This window comes from Oreochromis aureus, linkage group 17 (genome assembly GCF_013358895.1).
Source record: "Oreochromis aureus strain Israel breed Guangdong linkage group 17, ZZ_aureus, whole genome shotgun sequence".
NCBI lineage: Eukaryota > Metazoa > Chordata > Actinopteri > Cichliformes > Cichlidae > Oreochromis > Oreochromis aureus.
The window spans coordinates 37,943,436-37,964,525 of NC_052958.1; the positions used below are offsets into that span (position 1 = coordinate 37,943,436).

General features: G+C 41.4%; 1 protein-coding gene across 1 annotated transcript in view; it reads right to left on the bottom strand.

The window, feature by feature from the left end:
• Positions 1-21,090, bottom strand: part of mpped1 (metallophosphoesterase domain containing 1) — an 87,619-nt gene that overhangs the window by 58,854 nt on the left and 7,675 nt on the right. Inside the window, exon 3 of the mRNA XM_031734829.2 lies at positions 19,163-19,344. Coding sequence (XP_031590689.1) covers positions 19,163-19,344 — 182 coding nt within the window. The remainder of the gene's footprint in view (positions 1-19,162; positions 19,345-21,090) is intronic.

Consider the following 21,090-nt stretch of genomic DNA (forward strand, 5'->3'; position numbering starts at 1 on the left):
GGGGTGCTTTTGCTTTCTTTTGTTTCTACTCAGTTGTAGAAGTTGAGTGAAGTGCTTTGAACAGTTCTCCGAGCTTCTTGAAGGACATTTCAAAGATATTTGGATGTTGGCTGCCTTTTGTTCCACTCTTTGTCAAGATGATCCCACAAAGCTTCAGTAATGTTGAGGTCCAGGCTCTGAGGAGGTCAATCCACGAGTAACAGCACTCCATTGTATATTTTTTCATCCAGGTATACTTTCACATTGTATTTGGTAATAATATTATTTTTGCTGTGAAATCTTTGGCATTTTTCTAGATTGCCAAAGAAACGGGAACAAATGATGTTTCGTGACAAATTTTAAGATATAATTTAAAATTATTTCTTTGCTAAGTTGTTAAATGAAGACACGCCACTGTCTTTTATCCTGTCTTCCTTCTCTCACCCCAACCGGTCACAGCAGATGGCCCCGCCCCTCCCTGAGCCTGGTTCTGTCGGAGGTTTCTTCCTTCCCACTGTCGCCAAAGTGCTTGCTCATAGGGGGTCATATGATTGTTGGGTTTTTTCTCTGTATGTAGTATTGTAGCGTCTACCTTACAGTATAAAGCACCTTGAGGCGACTGTTGTTGTGATTTGGCGCTGTATAAATACAACTGAATTGAACTTACCTATAACTTGACCTTATCCAAAACCTTATGATAACAAAACTAAAGAAATTGAAAAAAGTTACTTAATATTAGTTACTAAATATGTTTAAATAACAGAAACCTTTTGTAAAACAAACAACTCTGTAAAACTCTGTAAAAAAAACCTCTAAACTAAACTCAAAATAAAATGCAAATAAATAAATGTAAAAATTAGTTTGTATGACAACACTAAGGCTACGTTCACACTGCAGGTCTTAATGCTCAATTCCGATTTTTTGATCAAATCCGATTTTTTGTCTGCTTGTTCACACTACAAAGAAAATGCGACAGCAAACGCGCTCTAGTGTGAACGCTCAAAGCGGCCCGCATGTGCAAAAGAAGATGTCACACACAACGCACTCTGTTTAGACCCAGACCAAACAGTATTGTTTGACTGATGGCCCTTAATATAGAGACTTCGGACTTTACGTTTCCCAATTTTTGCTTTAAGTTATTTTGTTATTTACATAATAATGTAAATAACCTAATAATGATGCTTATTGCTGTTTTAGAGGAGCGGTGCTTCAAAGGATAGTTGCAGATTTCTGTCAGAATCTGCAGATTATACAGTACAAATAAAATGTTCACGTTGTCTTCCCAACAGTTTCACTGACATCTACACGGGATGGCCAGGAAGCGTTCGCGATGTCTTCTCCGGCGCTGATAATTGGCGTCTGTCAGTGACGTAAAAGACGGATTTAATGTGACATGACCGTTCAAACAGCAGTCGCTTTCTAAAACATCGGATATGTATCGGATTCAGTACCACATACGAAAGTGACCCAGATCGGATTTGAAAATATCGGATTTGCGCCGTTCACACTGTCATACCATGATCGGATATGGGTCGCATAGGGTCAAAAAAATCGGATTTGATGCGCTTTCGCCTGCAGTGTGAACGTAGCCTTAGACAACAATTACAATATATTACTCAGAAAAATGGTTTATACTAACTTTAATATACCTATTTTAAAAAAGTTAACACCAATGTAAAATATTTCAAATGTATTTAATAGTTCTTTAGTCTGCTAGTTAAGCTTTAATATTATGAAATTAAATTAATTTTAGCTTCCTAAGCTGTCCACGCTTGCAGCCACTGACATTTGATGACTTCGAGCAACTACAAGCAGAATAAACATGAGATGGATATTGTTGACCAACTTGTAGTAAATATACTGTATTAGACTCAACCAATCTTGGAATGTTAGCAAGTGACAAGCTGTCAGATTTAAAGTGATGTGCAACAAGCAACTCACTTGTGGACGCAGTGTTAGAGAAACATTTTTCTACTACTATGATTGTTGCTTTCAAAATCTATTAACTGAAATAGAAATGCTTATATGTGGTGTGACAGCAGTCTGGCTAGCTAACCTACGCAAGCCAAGTTTTGTGTTTTGTAGCTTACCTAGCCTTAGCTTAAAAGCTAAAAGTAAGGTAAATCATCGAGAAGCAGGACAAATTATCATGCTAGCAAGTGACAGAGCCAGCGCTAACCAACATGAGAACATTACAAACATCAACTGACAAAAAAAGACAGAAAGTAGTCCCAGAGGTATGATATAAATAGTTCAGGATTTTAGGACAAAAAACACATAACAACAGTACTCCAGCAGACATGGAGTAGGGGTGTGGAGATCGCTAATTGGTGAGAGAAATATGTCCACTGTCAACATACAAGAAATTCTCCATTACAATTAAAAGTTGCACAGTTAACATGTCAGCAAAATGCACTTAAAAAGGTATTTATTGAGAGAAGTGTGAGTGCTGTATTCTGTTACTGAGTAACAGTTTTTACTACTGATGAATTAATGTGGAGGCAGCATTTTTTTCTGCTGTAAATAAGCATTACATAAAATAGCTGGGTAAGGCGATGTCGAGGGAGGATATGTACCCACCTATCAAGACTAAATCACTGCATCTAAATGCAAAAAAATATATATATATATAAAGGAAAGTGGCACGTGGATGCATGTGAGCCCAAGAAAGACAGACGGCAAGACAACAATGGAACAACAGCACAGGAACAGGGCACTCATAAATTCTCTAACAAATAAACATTATCTGTGTTGCCTCAGAAATTCTGCAATGTGAGCAGTTTTCACCCATGAAGTTTGACAGCCAACTGTAAACTGAGAGGAATAAATCACGGACAGAAATATAAAACTCCACCAGCTGGACACAAATACCCTCCTCCCCATCCTCTCTCACACACACACACACACACACACACACACACACACACACACACTTTTACTTTCCAGAATTAAACTTCAATTTCATGGATGATTTTTTTAAAGTTTCCCCCAGAAGAAGCTGCAAAATGACAAGGTGTGAATACCAAATAGCTTTATGTTACATAGTGGATTCTGCAGCCAGTGTTTGCATCTGTTTTCCAACCCAGCCAACCGCCTTCAGTGTGAAAATAATAAAAAGAAAGACTTTCAACAATACAGTCGATTATCGTGAATGTCCACAAGGAACAAATTGCTCAGAAACAGAGAATGAATTTGTTACTTCTCTGACAAAAGAGAAGAAAAGAGGAAAAGGTGTGGGTGGAAGTATGCAAGTCACTGTGAGGGGGAAATCTAACATATGTGGCAACAGACCTCCACAACACGGGGAATGTTCTTTGTCACCCTAATATCTTTGTCTTTGAACTCAAATGGCTGCTTTTAAACAACAAATACTTTTAATTTGCCTGGTGCAGAGGGGACAGTCGAGTAGCGTTAAAGACAAAAAGACCAGAGAAAACGCAACAGCGGAACGCAAGGCGGCTTTCAGGAGTGGAAACAGCTGGACTTCAGTCTCTCCCTCCGTCCCTTCATCCCTTTATTCCTCTCTGGTTCTTTTTCAATCCTCTCTCACTCATTGTCTTCACTCTTTTGTTGAGTGCCTGGCCCCTCCAGTCATGCACATCCCAGATCTGCTCAATGTCTGGCAGTCTGTGTGTCACCACAAAAACCTCCATCTTTCCATTAGCTCCAAATGGTGGCCAGTGTGAGGGTAAATGCATGTAAGGTTGCATGTGCAGCCTGCATAGATGTGCTTGATCCCAGGAGTTGGGTGCATAAGCATAATGTCTGTGGATCTTGATATGTGAGTGAATAGATTGTTAGTGTGTGTGTGTGTGTGTGTGTGTGTGTGTGTGTGTGTGTGTGTGTGTGTGTGTGTGTAACTCCGACTGCCACCACAGGAAATCTTCCGGAGTTCGGCCACCATTGTTCTGATGCTGCAATGGGTGGTCTGCTCTTTGAAGAGGAAAATCCTTGCTCTGCCCAAAGCTCTTGCATGTACAGGGGGATTACTGCCCATTGTGTGTGTATTGGTCTGTGTGTGTGTGTGTGTGTGTGCACTCTTATATGTGTCCTTGTGTGCATGCACAAACAAAATAAAAAGGAGAAATTTCCTGCCTGCCAAGACAAAGTTAAATCCTATCTCTGTATGTGTGCGTGTTTGTGTGTGTGTGTGTGTGTGTGTATACTCCAGATATAAAAAATATAGTAGCCAAAATGTTCAGCCAAATAACTTAATACCAAAGTATGTGTGTCTAGAAATTCTGTGTGTGTGCAACTGCAGAAAATAGAGGCCAAATGTTTCCTGCCAAGCCAAAATGATTAAATCAATACCAGTGTGTGTGTGTCAGTATGAGTGAATGCATGTGTGTGAAAAGCAGTAACCAAAACTTTCTTCTAAAATTAAATTAAAGGAAAGGCAACAGACTACTACAGTTTCATTCTTAATTTTGCACATGAGCCTTGTGTAGCTAAAATGCCTTATATAAGTCTCATATTTTTTGTTGAATGTCATTGAATGGATGTGAGGTTACCGTAGTGAGAACGTTTTTTTCTGTGTTATCGTGTCGTATTTTTTAATTGTCTCTTTTTGCATTTATAGGCTTTAAAACATGCATCTTTAAGGGAGGATATTTTACCTCATCCCTTTCTTCCTGGGAGCTAAAAATGCGTCTGTCTGCCACAACGTTAACACTAATGGCGTGATCTGCCCCAAAACATTTCATTGGCTCATCAATGAAATACTAAGCATGGTAACAGAACCACATGACAGTTAGCTAACAAGAAACAGCCATTCCAGTTTCCAAAGCTCGTACACGTCTAAGTTCATTAACTATTAAAGAATCCAGAGCAAGTCTGACACCTAGCTACCGTATTTTCCACACTATAAGGCGCACTTAAAATCCTTTAGTTTTCTTAAAAATCGACAGTGCGCCTTATAATCCACTGTGCCTTATGTATGAATTCTGGTTGTGCTTACTGACCTCAAACAGATTTTATGTGGTACATGGCACTCAAAAATCTGTCAAAAATGTTTTAGTACGTCTTTGGTAAGCTACGAAGCCGCACCGCTTGATGGATTGTCGGAGCATTACAGCTACCGTAGTCAGGAGCCTCGTGGAGTAATCTGGGTCCTAAACTCCGTCCGCTTCAGGTCCCAAAGTCAAACGAACACTGCAGCATCACTGAGAGTTAAAAACTGGCTAAATTCTTTTATCTGTAATAAAATGATCAGCGTTGCTGCTTTACCAGGTGTAACAATTAAGTTTAACATCCAGGCATCCATGAAAACAGGATTTATTACATTTAATGGAGTTAGAAGTTAGCAGGAAGTTAGCTCGCTAGCTTCCACCTAAACATGATATAGCATGTTCTGACTGAGAGATTTCTGAAAAATTCAAACGTACAGCTCTGCTATCACTTCCAACATAAATGAAGACAGAAAACTAAACAGCAGTGACGTTTGTAGGGTTACTGAAGTTGGGCTAGCTGGTATATAATGATGTGCTACGTGATCGCTAGTGACACAGCTATGTTAGCATAGCATAAACACAGTGAAGCTGGAGGATGAACGCTAACTTTTTTTCACTCGATAAAAGTTAACGTGAGGGTTCCCGATGGTTAGAGACAAATGCAATCGCATGGCAGGATGCTGTAAACGGACCAAACTTCAGTCAGGAGAACAACTGAGATAATCCATCCACAATACGAGGTTAGACATTAATATACACAGGGCTCTAGAGTTCGACCAATTTGGTCGCAAATGCGACCAAATTTTTCAGTGGTGCGACTAAAAAAAAATATTTGGTCGCACCGGTGCGACCAAATATTTTCGGGTAACAAAAAAACAAAAAAAAAATCTCTGCAACTCTCCGTGTGGTCAACAACAGACACACATTATGCCCCTATCGTGGACTAAACCAATCAGAGATAGTCAGGGGCGGGACCTCTCTGATTGGCCGTGGTCCAGTTGAAAGTGCAGGTGGAAGACAGAGGTGAGTAGCTTGAATAAAGCGATATCAATTCATTAACGGATTCCACACAAAGACGTAAACACAGAGCGGACCCGACGCATCAGAATCAGCTTTGTCTTTCTCGGCTTTCTCACCCCACGGCTGAACACGGACACGCTGTCGGAGCTCAGCGATTCTGATGCGTCGGGTCCGCGCTGTGTTTCCGTCTTTTTTGCGCTAGATTCTGAGTTGCTGTCTCAAATCTCTGTTTTCTGCATTATTCATTCGCTTATTACCCACCAGTCTACAGCTGTTTACAGCGCTGTCAGCCGCTGTCTTTTTCTTTTCTTTTTCTTTTTTTCACTTAAATGACCTCGGACAAGAAAGCCTAATTTCTGCTGTTCAATACTGAAGAAATTTAAACTTCTTAAAATTATGCAAAATTGCAGAATATTGCAGAATATTTTTAAGGTTATCTGCTATAAAACGCCAGACCAGGAAAATCTCCTTCATGTTTTTCTGTGTTTTATTCTCAGTTACTTTGACACAAAGGCATCTGCTGTGATGTTCACAATTCTGATGAAGTCTCACATGTATCAGTGCTGATAAATGATCAGAATTATAATATTTCTGACTGTCTGAGGCTAAATTGAATCGAATCAGGACTTTGAGAACCAGAATCGAATGGATTATAGAAACCAGTGATGATACCCAGCCCTAGTGAGCAGCCTAGGCCTGACAGAAGTGGATGTAGCTGTGGGTAATAAGAAAAGATAAAAAGAACTATTGATAACTTTTGTGTTAAGTTGAGGCCTGATCTGTCTGAAATTCATAGCCAGCTCTGACACGGTGCCATCAATCTTTGAATGCTGAAAAAACAGCAGTGTATCCAGAAAACACATTATATGCTGCAATAAATGCACTGCCCAAGTGTCCCCTCTCCCCACTGCCTTTCAGCAGCAGGCAGCAGCAAACAGGTCGTCAGAGGAGCCAAGATGATGATTAAGTTTAACATTTTCTACAATATTGACAAAGCAATTTAAGCACAAGTTTGTTAGTTAATAATTTAAAATGAATATTGTCTGTATGGACTTCCCCAAAGAAAGTGCACATGTAAAACTGCGGTGTTAAGCGATGCGGTTGAAAAATTTGAGTGCGCCTAACTTTTGTGCCGGTACGCCTAAATTTTTAAAGTTAGGCGTACCGGTGCGCCCATGTCAAAAAGTTAGTCTAGAGCCCTGATACTGCAACAATGAAATATACGGTACTTTGATTGATAGGTGTACAAACAACAGGGTGGTGTAGCTACTGGGCTGAATGATAATATGACCTTTTTGTGGTACAGCTGTCTACTGCTAGCTAACCAAGCTTTCTAGCCTTAGCTGACAAATTCATCTGTGTCCCAACCACCCAAATATCACAGTACACTGTTAGGGAGCCAAAATTTGAACGTTGCAAAATTCATAACTAATGGGTGCCATCAGAGTAGCTACATTCAAACCTTTAATGCTGAGATTAGCCTACCTAAAGCTTTTATAAGTACTCTAGTGATCCAAGAGGAGACCACCTAAAAGCATCTGGTAAATACGGTTTAACACTATAGTATTATAAGCACAAGAGATGGAGATAATATCATCTTATCAGTATCACGCCACAAAGCATATAGAGTATCAGGACTGAAAATGTCACGGTGTGGTCCAATATACTGGATGCCTAACAAGATGCTAAGAAAAGAAGAACAGTATGTCAGTCACAAGTGGTTAGCTCACTGGTTATTGATTTGTGATTGACAAGGTTTTCTAGCCAGAACCCTTACTGGATAGTGGGTGGGAATTGAACTTGCGACCCCCACTCCAAAGGTGTAAAAAGTAATATATTCTTGGAACCAGGTGGTATTCAAACCCATACCATCGAAATGACTGGAGCCTAAATCCAGCACCTTAGACCACTCGGCCACAGCTCCATGAGCAGGCCAACAACAATAGCTCATGTGATGGAGTGTTATATCATTCTTGTATTGCTACTTTTAATAATGGTTTTGATATAATTAACTTCTCTGGCAGAATTAACTGAGGTATAAAAAAAAGGCTTTATAATGCTGGAAGGTTTCTGTCAATGTTTTATTGAAAGCAGTAATCTGATAAGCACAAATTGGCAGATTGTGTTGGATTCTTATTGTACCATAAACGTAAAATATCTTTTGTATGTGGGTATCAGATATGTATTACGATTGTAATCGTAATACTACAAATCTACTTGGTAAATTTGGGAATTTTGACCTACTGCAGTTTTATTGTTCTGTTTTTTATGGCTTAGTACCAGCATTTTGGGCGTGTTTGTGGTTTCTGTATAGATTTTTATTGTCCTTTTCACACCATCTCTGATTGTCTTACTGCTCTTATTTCTTGGTATATCTGCCATGGTTGTCGCAATGGAATTCTCTTAAAATTCCAAGGTGTAATCAACCAGGATTACACCTTCATACCAATCTCAGTCAATAGCCTGTGCAGAAGCTTGCATGTGTTTATATATATGTCTCCTTTATGTATAAACTATAGAGAGATAACAGCCAGACAGTGCAGTTTCGGCCAGCCTTTCTGTGTATGTGCATAAACAGAATTCCAGTAATTCAAAGGGAAGCTTCAGAGGCAACAGCAATGATGTTCAAAGACAGACAAGCTAAAGACTCAGCCTGGATCAGTTGTAATTCCTTTACAGCGTCTGTGCGCGTGTGTGTTTGTGTGTGTGTGTGTGTGTGTGTGTGTGTGAGCGATACGAGTCAGAGGAAAGAAAGTAGTCAGTGACATAAAAGAAAGAAAGAGGGAAGATAAAGAGAGGTGAGTAAGGGACGAACATGCAACAAGGTAGAATTGGATGATGGCAGGAAGACTTCTGCCTTCCCACCTCAGCTTAAAGTTAATACTCATTTCATTTAAATCACCGCCCACACTCTGCTGCATATCCCCATACACACAAACACACACTCACAAACATGTACACACAGTCGTACAAGCAGACGCAAAACAAAGACAGCCAGCAATTATGAGACGGCATACACAAACACCACCTACTGCGCCACGCATCCAAAACACACATTTTATCTGAGTACAGCAGCACCTCCTAACACTTCACAATGTCCTCGCTGAACATAATGCATTACACACACACACACGAGCAAAGACACATAAAAGCAGCGACAAAGACAGATCCAGCGCATCATCAAGCGGCCTCGTAGGTGGTCTGTCTCTTCTCTTTCACTCTCCGACACTCCATCTCTGTCTCTTTCATCCTGTCTGCTCCGCTTCCATGTTCAGTGTTACAAAATTGCCTCCAGGATAATGTGGCTGAAGATTAAGCTGCAACTTTCAGAATAAGCAACGTGGGTTTTTCCGACGAATGCTGATAAATAAAACCACTGGCTACTCGCCATATGTCCCATATCTGTTTCGTTTTATTTCTGCTGATGCCAAATTTAGCTGATGCTAAACAACATCACTTGTACACTGTGCTGTTCCACAGAACGTACCTTTATTGTTCTCGTCATAGCCGCTACATCATCAGACCACATCGACTAGCAGGGAATGCTCTGAAGGTAGTTCCAGGCCATTGTGCTGTAGTACCGAGGTTTATGTAACGTCATATTTAAACCTTGGATGAGAACATGAACTGTCCTTCTCTGATGAACAGCTTGTTAACACCAGGCCTATTTGAGTACTCTTACAATGGCGTCCTCAACCCCAACTGGTAGCGACTGATGGCTGACACTTCCTGAGCCTGGCTCTGCTGGAGGTTTTTTCACTGTCACTGTCAACTGTGAAGCACAACTCCCTGTTTTACAAAATGCTTCACAAAAAAGTGCACATTTTCTGGTTATTGAGGTCCCGAAGCAGTCCAACCAGACACACCCAGCCCTTCAGGTGTGACAGGACACCTCACTTAGGAGGCATCCTGGTGCCATGCCCGAACCATCAACATCCATTTAGAGCAGTGTTTCCCAACCACTGAGCTGCGGCACATAGGTGTGCCGTGAGAAATGATCAGGTGTGCTGTGGAAGATCATCTGGTTCCACCTGATTAGTACTCTAAGTGACCGGCGTCAGTATCGGGCAGAACAATTACATTCGCTTCCACTACAGGCCAGTACAACTAACTGCTCTAATTAAATTGGTTGCCAACTGCCAATAAAACAGAAGAAGACGAAGAAGAAATGACATAATTGGCATGCAGTGCATAACAGCAATGGATCAATATTTGAAAGTAGTCAGTGTGACCTGGTCCTGGAGAAAACTCAGATGAAGGCCCTAGCATGAGTTGTGGTCAGAAGAAATCAAAAAGAGGTATACTGAGGACAAACCGAGCCAATTCTGCTACACAGGGTATGCAGGGAAAATGATCAATATGCTTTTTGTGGCATTTCTGTTTGGCGGTGTGCCGTGTGATTGTTCTAATGTGAAATATGTGCCGTGGCTCCAAAAGGCTGGGAAACACTGGTTTAGAGCATATGAGACCATAGTCATGCAAACACGTCTAGAGGCTGTATCTAGCCAAGGCTTTGCTTCGAGCTAAACATTACCATCTACAGTCGGTGAAAATCCAGATCGGTTGCACTGGTAGAAGATAAATGTCTGTAGAGCTCCACAAAAACTGATTTACATCTGACTCTCCTCCTGCTCTTCATTTAACCCTCTAACAGTTTTGCCTCAGTTGGTTTGCTGTCTGCTTGACAGAGAGGACTAATGACAGATTTAGCAACAGTTTGCATACGACGAATTACAAACACTGATGCTGACCCAGAAAAAAACAGTGAAAGTAAAAAAGAGAATTAGGAAATTATGGGAAAGATTTCCATCATTTCATGAGCAATATCCACGAGGGTTTACTATCTGAATTCGTAGGGGGAAAAAAGATACTTATTTGAAAGAAAAAGTGAAGATGCGCATTCTACTGCATCTTCTTCCCTCCCTCCCTCATGCATGCTTGCACACAAGTAATCCAGTCTTTTAGGCATGCAAATAAAAGATATAAAAGCAGCGAGGGACAGATGGGAAAAGGTTTGCCTAAATTTACAGTCACGTGAAATTCTGTTGAGTTTCTCAATAAGAGTGTCAAACCTCCTCATTATTATCTCCTCCAGCAGCACTCACTGCTGAGTAAACACACGTAAAGAAGGAGGTGAAAAAAAGACGAAGGGAAGGTGAGAAATGTGGCAAAATAAGGATTGAAGGAACAGTGAAGGAAGAGAGAAGAGCAGACCAGAAAAAGGCAGCAGCTATGAAAGTTTAATAACCTCGCTGTTAGAGAGCTAAAGAGAGAAAGCTAAGAGACGAACGAGGGAAGCGAAGGAGGTAAAGAAGAGATCCAGCAGGGAGGTGAAAGGGTTGAGGAGTTCAACACCTGACAAAGGTTGGAGATGAAGGGGCATAAAAATAAAACACACACCCATGCAAGTAGAGGCAGGTGCAGAGCAGCAGACACCCTCTCGCTCTGCCAGGCAAATAAAACACACACACTTGCATTTAAAGTGCCGACACGGCAATCGCATCATGGTCGTCACTTATCTATTATTCAGCAGTAAAGGGGAACAGAAAGAGCAAGCGCTAAATTAAGAGCTGTAACAAAGATGCTAAAGGCTGTGGACCTCGCAATCTGGAGTCAGAGAGGGGGGGCCGTGTTGCTTTTTATTAGGAGAAAGACAAATCCAGCGCTCCTCAGACAGCAGCAGGATGAAGACTTGGCTTATTTCTCTTTGTGCTGTCTAATAAGAGAAAAGATACATTTTTGAAGAAGCACTACATAAAAATGTATCTAATAAATAAAAAAGAGCCAATAACATCTCACAGGGGAGGTGTGTCGTTTCCTGTGTTATTGCCCATCTCTGCAGGTCCTTCCAGTCATAAAGGGCTTTCATCCCAGTTTGTTTGTTTTTGTTCCCACTGACTCCCTCCTTTTCAGTCCAACCACAGATGGACACAAAGTAGTGACCGGTGAAATTTTAAATGGTAATATTGAAGCAAATGGTCACACCTCCTCTTTGCACATCATCATCTGAGCTTCACTGTCTTGTATCTGCACGAGGGCGTGTCAGACCTCATTTATAAAGCATAAACAAAGTTTGCTTCACCTTAGTCTCAACAGGTACCTGTCTCATCTGCTCTATGCTGCTTCATCATGAAACAGGTGAGTGGTAGAAAAGCTTTCTGACTGCCTGTTCCTGCTCCTTCAGCCTGATGCAAGTCTGTGATTAGGACACTTCTATACCGCACTTTATATTTAAACCTTCTGAAATGCTGTGGCTGTTTTTTGAAGCGGCACTGCAACCTCTGTCCCGTGCATTTCAAGGGTTACTGTGGTGAACAGCTGTGGTATCAACAAGCTAATAAAACAAGCTTATATATTCATACATATGAACACAGACAAAGCAGCGATATAATGGGATGAAAAAAGCACTGGTGGCTAAATAGTGAAGTGAAACAATTTTTTAAAAATAATTTTTTAGAAAAACAATTACATTAAAAACATTAATGATATCAGAGCATTAGTAGCATAGTAATTTGAGGAATACTAGAAGCCGTGTGCTCAACTTAATGAAATGAATAAATTTAACAGGCTGTAATGTAGTCCCAGGTTACAAAAGACCCGAGGTATGCATAAAAGGGGAAATAAGTACGAATTGATTAATGTTTTGTTTTTTCACCTCAGAAGAATTTTACAAAGAGGACATTTCACAATTTTTTTATACAACCTGTATATGTGTAGAACTATTAAAGCACTACAAGCAGTGAGTCAACTGAACTGTGTTTTGCTACGGTGAATCTAAAGGAAGTGTAAGAGAGAGTCACTGATGTCAATCAGGAAAAAGCAGACAGAAGGAAAGAAAGAGTGAGAACAAAGCCTTTAAGAATTAAAGCTGCTCCTCTCTTGACCCAGAGTCGATACCAAAGCAAGAGGAGATCCATATTTAAACACTCGACTCTGCAGTACATTCCCGCTCTGCTCTGCCAGATCCCGTTATCACATGGCATGAATAAAAATGCCACTCAAGCCTACAGCGAGGGCAGCGCACACAAACAAACACGCAAACACTTAGGGTTGCCTCAGCTTACAAAATCCACGTGGATCGTTGCTACGGCGTGCGTGTTCGCAGGCACGGCTAAGCGCTGAAAGCCTGATCAAAGAGACCATTATTGGAGACAATTGGACTGAAGTGCGCTCCTCACAAGCTCGAGGTCTGCCTCTCACCCTCTCTAACCTTTTTTTTTACTTTCCCCAATTTATTCACTCGCTCCTCTCACCTGTTCCTTGCAAACATCTCCGCCCACCGCAGTCCAGTTGAAAAGCTGCCCAATGTGGCTTTTCAGCTCCACTTAAACTTGTCCTTTTTTATTAACCCGTGCTCTCCAGCATGCACATTGTGCTTGCATTAAAAACAGAGTGACCAATAGTTGTGCATTCATTTTGTCAGCAAAATTTTAGTTCATGGTAAATGGACTGATTCTTATTTAGCTCTCAGTGTGATGGTTTGCACAGGATTTAACACTAGAAGTATCTGTATATGTACTTCTGTATATGAGTTTTGAACTGATTCCAGTGGAAACTGTCAGAAAGAAACAGCATCATTAGTCATTCAGCACCGGGTGCATGAGCAGATGGGGCCACGGGGTAACTTTACTGAACTGTACTTGAGTACATGTAAAGTAAAGTAAGTCTGTTGAACTTGGACTTATTATTTTATCAATGTTGGTGCCTCATCCTTTATGCAAATATTTGACATTGTATATGTTACTATATATGTACTATTTATAAATATAAATTCCTGAATATTATAGATGAAGACAATATATTATAGACATAGATGTTACAGAATGGTAAATTATTAAAATCATCATCAGCTGAAACACTGATCCACACGTTACTAAATCAATAGTTACGATCCAGTAAAGAGTTTTAATCAGACCTGCCTATGGGCCACATCTGGGCCTTTGGCTGTCTGTGAGCAGACACTCATCTCATTGGCTTCCAGTTTGTTTCAATCCTGGAGAAATCACAACTTTGCTGTATTTATTTAGTAGATTTTGAAGACTTTTGTTTTTAAAATGTATGTGTGTACCTACATGTGTGCTAATGATGTTAAAACAGACATTTATAAGAGATGATGTGAGTCTTACAAAAAGCAACACTGATGCAGAATGTAGAGCTTGTACAATACATGGACTCAAAGTGTTTATGTAGTGAAGTCAGAGGTAAAGCTGTGGGCTTCGTTTGTGGAGAGCAGATTGCTGTGTTCAAGGATTACAATTTGAATTTATGAGACTAAATGTGCAGAGAAATGTGAAGACCTGACTGAGGCAGGCCAGAATATTTACTGCAAAAGAAACAATGACTTTTTATCAAGCTTTGCACATCCTGTGATGGATGTGGGCACATTACCAAAGAGTGTTTGGTGGACTCTGCCACACTAATAAGCCCTGAGAAATAAATCAATACATAAATAAATAAAGGTAAATAGAATGAAGCATTAGATCCTTTAGATACTGATTGACAGGATGGATCACCACCACAATAAGAGTGTGGCATCAGTGTACAGGTCCATGAGCTGTGAGTTTACCAAAGTAAGGCAGGATTCCTCTGGGGAGACACATGGACACTTTTCTCTGCTCCCTATTATTTTTAAACCTCCGCGTTCTCCTTCCATGTCATCCCCTTACCTTCCCACCAATTTCCCTGCATGAATTTCCTCTCCTCTCCTCTCCTCTCCTCTCCTCTCCTCTCCTCTCCTCTCCTGCAACATTTGCCATCCCTGACAAAGCCTTGAACGGCTGCCAGCGGCCCCAAGAGCCAACTGACTTCCTGCTAAAAATAAGAGCTGAGAAAAATAAGAGCTGGAGAGAAAGGAGTGGAACCAGAGAGGGAGGTAAGGAGGATAGAGAAGGGGGAAGAGGAAGAGGGAAAGGAACAAGATAAATAACGGGGGTGAAAAAAGCAAAGATTGATAGGAAAGGAAAAGAAGAAAGAGCAGAAAGTTTGGGAGCAGATGGTAACACCTGACCGAGGCTAAGTTTATACAGACACTCTTTCCAAATCAATACGCTAAACCTGATCTCCCAGCAAATCTGTTCAGCACACACTAAACAGCAGGAGTTACATTCATCTACAGAACATCCGTGTGACAGAGACAGGGAACAGGAGGGAATGAAAAGGACAGAAAGAATAGGAATAGCCACATTATAAATATTTATATGAGCAGTGGAGAGGAAGGTGGTGGGGATGCAGGGGAGAAGGAAATAATGGGAGAGCGGAGCAGGAAGGGATGGAGAGAGGAAAGACTGACTTCAGAGGCAGCAGCAGGCGCATTTGGCTCAGTTTATCTGTTCTTTCCCGTCTCTTACGTCGCCTCTCTCACCGCTGGAGTGCAGGCTAGCGGATTTACATCTCGCACTCCCCGCAGCTCCCGTGTGTGTGCGTGAGGAAGGAGGCGAAGGACAAGTTCTCCCCTTATCTCCCTCTGCTGTCTGCTTCTCTCCTTCAGAGAGATCTACACACACAGGCCCCACGCACCTGCCATCAGGCACGCACCTTTTCCTGGCGTGGTTTTCACCGGGAAAAGGTGTCGATGACGACGATGAAGGCAGCGATAGCAGGAACTGTTCTGCCTTTTCTGTACATTCGAACACTGAACCTTTTTTTTTTCACTGTTGCTCAGCTTCATACGAGGTTACTTCTTCCTGTTTCAACAGATTTCACGTTGCGATGATAAGACTTACACACGCTCCTTAGTCAGTACAGAGATAAGAAGCTTCCAGCAGAGCAAAAGTCAAAGAAAACAAGTCTGAATTCTCTAAAGGCTCCTTTACTTTCTTTTTAACAAAGGGTGTAAGAGTATAAGGATGCATGGCAGAAATGTCTTTGCCAACTAAACTTAACTTTTAAGAGTATTCTATTTACATGGCACTAACAAAGCATAAAAAGTTGATAAATAATTTACAAATAATTGATAAATAAATTCTAAGCCATTAAAAACAACATAACAGATTAATACCTTTGATTAACACCAGTGATGGCAGAGATGAAGGAGCTGGCCTGACATCAGCACCAACCTGAGATTTAGCTTATTGTTCGGACATGTTGGTCCATGGAGGGGAGTTAGAGCACCTGCAATTAGGGGATCACTCACTCTGCCATCGGCACTAAACCTCCTGTCCCTGGGATTTTTTCACAACAACTTTTATAGACTTTCATAATATTAATGCTTCAATCGTGACCTGTAAATGATCACTAAGTCGTTTGAAACCACTACAAAACAATATGAAACTTTCTATGTGGCTAAGTGTCTCAGTTTGTATTCGCTGCCCCTACAGCAGCAACAGACAAGAAGAAGTTTGAAAAGTTGGTTTAGAGTCAAAAAAAACTGTCAGGGAACAAAACACCTACTCCAACAACTCCATTAACAGACAGGAAGGAGAGAAATGTAAACAAGTGTAATTATTAATAAATGTTGTTTATATAATATTAATGGATTGTGGTACGTCATTTACAGGCTGCACTAAAGAGCAAGAGAGTTAAAACAAAGTTTGGGGAGAGTTGTGTCGGGAATGTGGCAGAAAATCTTTACCAAATCAAACATGCAGATTATCAAGAATGAGATTTCTGTGTCAGACCGCTTGGTTAACAACGACCGCCTCTGGTGCCGTTGTTCAACAGGATGCCAGTGGAAACTGTGCTACTGTTGGCCAAAGACAAAGGAAGAGGAACATGTGTTCTGACGCAGCAAGAGAGAAGGAAAGGCTGGAGTGTGGAGGTGCAAGTAAGGGACTATGACTGGTAAAGGGAGAGAGCTGGCTGATATGATGGAGAGAATGAAAGCACATATAAGTTTGTGTTGTTAAGGCAAAGAGAGGATCAGACAGGATCATGAATTTGAAGCTGGAAGTTGAAGAGGTGAATGTTGTTGGTGTATATCCCCCACAGGCTGGATGTTAGTTAGAGGAATTCTTTAGTGTCCCCAGGAGAGAGAGAGTGGTGGGTGGAGCAGACTTCATTGTCACTTCTGTTGTGACAGAAGTGATGAGGAAGTGCTGGGCAGGTATGGTGCTGAGAAGAAAAAAGGAGGATCGTTGGGTTGACTCTGGAAGTCAAGGAGAGTAAGTAAATAAAGGGAGAGGCAAAGATTACATGTTGGAAGTTGTGGGGGGAAGAATGTCTCAGAGAGTACAGGGAGGAGTCGAGAAAGGCTTTGGGTGAAGGGAAGAGTTACCAGATGACTGGAAAAGAACAGTTGAAGTGGTGAGGGAAACTGCCAGAAGGTGTTTGGTGTATCCTCTGGAAAGACGACAAAGGACAAACCGTAGACTTGTTTTTATACTCTTGGAGCACTCAAAGCACTTTATGCAACATGCTTCATTCACACCCAATCATACAAGCACTTCTTTTCTATACCTAAGTGCATTGTCTCCAACATTCAGGCCCTGAACACACCAGAGAGCAGCTTGGAGTTCAGTATATCCCAAGGATACTTTAGCATGCAGTCAAGTGGAGCATCCAGGGACTGAACCACTAACCTTCCCGTTAGTGGAGGACTTGCTCTACGTCCTGAGCTACAAACACTGAGAAGAAGAGAGATCAGCAGAAAAAAAGCAGTATAGGCAGAGTGTAGGGAAGCCTTAGGAATGGTGAACAAGAGTATTGGTACTAATTTTTAAATAAAGTGCAGAGCTGTAGTAAATATAGAGCGATAAGACTGATGAGCCATAGAAGTCATGGTAAAGAGTTGTAGAATGTAGGTTAAGGACAGAGGTGACAATCAGGGAGCAGCAAAACGGTTTCATGCTGAGTATGAGCACCACAGATGCAATGTTTGCCTTGAGAAGCATAGAAAAGGAGTTTGAGTTTGTCCATGTGGATCTACAGAACGCATAGTGACACAGAGTGTCAGGACATGTATGAGGACAGAGAGACAGCGGTGAGTTCTGCAGGCATTACATCAGGAATCTGAGTCCCTTCTTATTTGCTGACAGATGAGGCCAGGCTGGAGTTACCGTGGATGTTTTGAGTCGACATTGTGAGAGTAGGGAGAAAGTGGAGGAGAGTTGGAGAGGTGGAGGTATGCTCTGAGAGAAGAGGAAGGAAAGTGAGACTGAGGAGGACAGGCGTAACAGCGATGCTGCATGGAGTAGAGGTTGTGAAGGTAGATGAGTTTAAATACCTGGGGTCAACCGTCCAAAGCAACAGGCAGGGTGCAGTGGAGTGGGTGGAGATGAGTGTCCAGAGTGATTTGTGACAGAAGGATAGCAAGAAGAGTGAAAGGAAAGGGATGGTAGCACGAAGAAAATCTGTGCTGAATCTATGTGTGAAAAGCTGGCGTGCAGTACGAGGGGATACAGTTATTTGGGGTGACCCATTGAGAGTTAAACAGTATCAGTTATCAAGTTTATCAGGTTGTTGCTGTTGTTGCTGTCTAATAAGATTTTGAGTAAAATGTGAAACATTAAAAATTGATTCAGGTTCCTCTTTTCTGTGCTGTTTGAGAAACTGTGAAAGAACCAGTCTGGTTTGGCTCAGCGGGCTTGTTGTGATCGAAGGGTGCGTTCAATGTTCAAACTGCCTGTGCAGCCTCTGTAAGAAATGAGAGGAGTGTAACACAAACCAGACCCACTTTGTGCCACATCGCACTATATTGTGGGTTTTGCATGTTTGCCACAAATCACATGTGGGATTCTTTTATATTACAGCGATCAGTTTCCCAAAGCACAGCATAAGTTTTTAGTTTAATGGGGTTTTTTCCAGTATAGTCTAAAATTGGCTCAAAGACACTTCATGTTCAGCACGTTGAACGCTCACTTGACAAAAACTTTGGTAAAAGTATAAAGTTTTTGGCTTCCTGTTTTTTTGTGACATGTCCGAGAAACTCTGAGATTCAACAGCCACAAACCGGAACGCTAAATACATCTTGTTGTTTCAGAGGTTTTTTATAAGCTGACTCAAATCACTAATCTTTTAATTCAACAACAAGAAACTCAAATCTATGCAGAAAGGATGCAAACTGATTTAAAATGTATGTGGGTAAAATGGTCAGCAATATTAGGGAAGTTTCTGTTTTGAGTTAATGCTTCAAAAACAAGTGGAAGTTGTTTTTAAAAAGAGAGTTTTATGCATCAGCATTAATCTACTCTCTGAGTACTTTTTAGTTCTTCTTGATTAGGATATTATCACAAGGGGGCCCGGTCACAGAAGACAGCTGAATACATAGAACTGCTAACCTAGCCAGTCGTTGAACTTCTTGACCTCGGAGGGCAGTCCCAGTTCGGTGAAGTCTCCAGCATGGATGAACACATCCCCGTACGGCATCTGGATGGCATCAGTGCGGGAGTGTGTGTCCGAGATGCACACAAAGCGTGTGTAGCCCGGTGGCTTTGGAGTGTCATGAGGCATTGGGTCAACCCTGAGACAAGAAAAGGAACAAAGGACAAGAAAGCAGGGAGTGAGGATGTGAAACGGGGTCACTGCTGCTTTGGGTGTACTTAAACAATACAGGAGAAGGGACAACAATGCTATATGTAAAGTCTCTGTGGTGGGAGACTGACAATGAAAAAAGTTTGAATTAGTATCCAACAGAAAATCATCCCCACAGACTGAGGCAGATGGGAAAACAAGAGACAGCACAAAGGAGGAGGGAGAGGCCACAATAAAAGCACGGTACCCACAGAAACAGAAAAAGCAATGTGCAGAGATAGAAAAAGAATAAAGCACAAATATAGAAAAGAACAGAGTCCTGTGGGATTTCCAGTGAGTGTGCAGATCCATGGGGTCTCTGGGGGAGAAGGAGAGCTGGTGAATAACCGTGGCCCACTTAAGTGAGCTTTCCTCCAGGTACCTTAACACCCAGCCCTACTTCCTCCTCCTCCTCCTCCACCCATACCACTAGAGACAGAAAAAGATGAGGGGAAGAGGGATACACATGCACATGAGACAACCAGCAAGAAATGAGTCACAAAGTAATAAAATACAAAAGAGGGTTCATAAAAAATATAGCACTATAGCACAACTGATGGGACTCAAATGTAAGAGGATGTAAAGTGACTGAGCTCCACAGGATCTCTTCTTCACATAAGAAGAGTTAAGTTAGAAAGATTCTGTGATTTTGTATAATAGGCCAAAGTTTAACTAAAGCTCAAAAATAGACTGAATGACTTAATTGCACAAGCTGCTATAGCTTAGTTAGAAACTGGACAAGCAAAACTGAGGTCAGTTATAGTCGTGCTGTAAATAGCCTGGTCTAAGGTAGCTAAAGGGGGTTATTAGAGTGTTCATGTGCTGCTTTGACAACATGCTGGGAGGAGGAACCCTTGAACTGAGCAGTTTCTGTCATATTTTAGGCCTGTTTATAGAAAAATGTCTGGATATGCATCAGAAGTTAGTGAGGGTGATTTTTGCCTATGCAGCTACTCAGAAACACCCAGGCCGTCAGGCCGCAGCTTTATTGACATATACTGACATACCCGTCATTAAAACTACAGGTTTATGGGAGGAAGAGAGAGAGACAAAACACACACATTACATAAAACTTGAATTAGCATGTCACTGCGTGAAATAAGTATTTGATCCCCAAGGAAAATATGGCAAGCAATATTTCTAGTAGTTAGTCACTAGAATTGCATACATTTCAGGCGGGACTCCAAACTTTCCAAGCCCTTTAGATGCCACTTTGCAACTCAAAGATGCAGCTCCTTCCACAGATTTTCTATCAGACTGAAGTCTGGAGACCGGCTAGACCAGTAGACCTTAACATGCGTCTTCTTCAGCCACTCCTTTGTTGCCTTGGCGGTATGTTTTGGGTCCATGACCCATCTTCAGTGTTCTAGCTGAGGGAAGGTTCTTGGCCCCTAAATGCAGTGAAGTCGTCCTGTACCCTCATACATATCTCTACCCCCATGTCTGACTGCAGAGAAGGTGTTTGGATCATGCTCATTTCTCTTCCTCCAAGCAAGCTGGGTCGAGTTGTCTTTTGAAGCCCCAATGTTAAAAAACAAGAAACCATATCTTGACATTTATAAGCTACATACTCAAGAGTGCCATTTATTGGTGAGGATGAGGGGTATTTCCCCGCCTCTGGTCTATATGTTTCTGCTAAGTTATTTTAATTCTAGTCGGGAATATTTAAAATACAAAAATTCTTCCCCATCGGCTT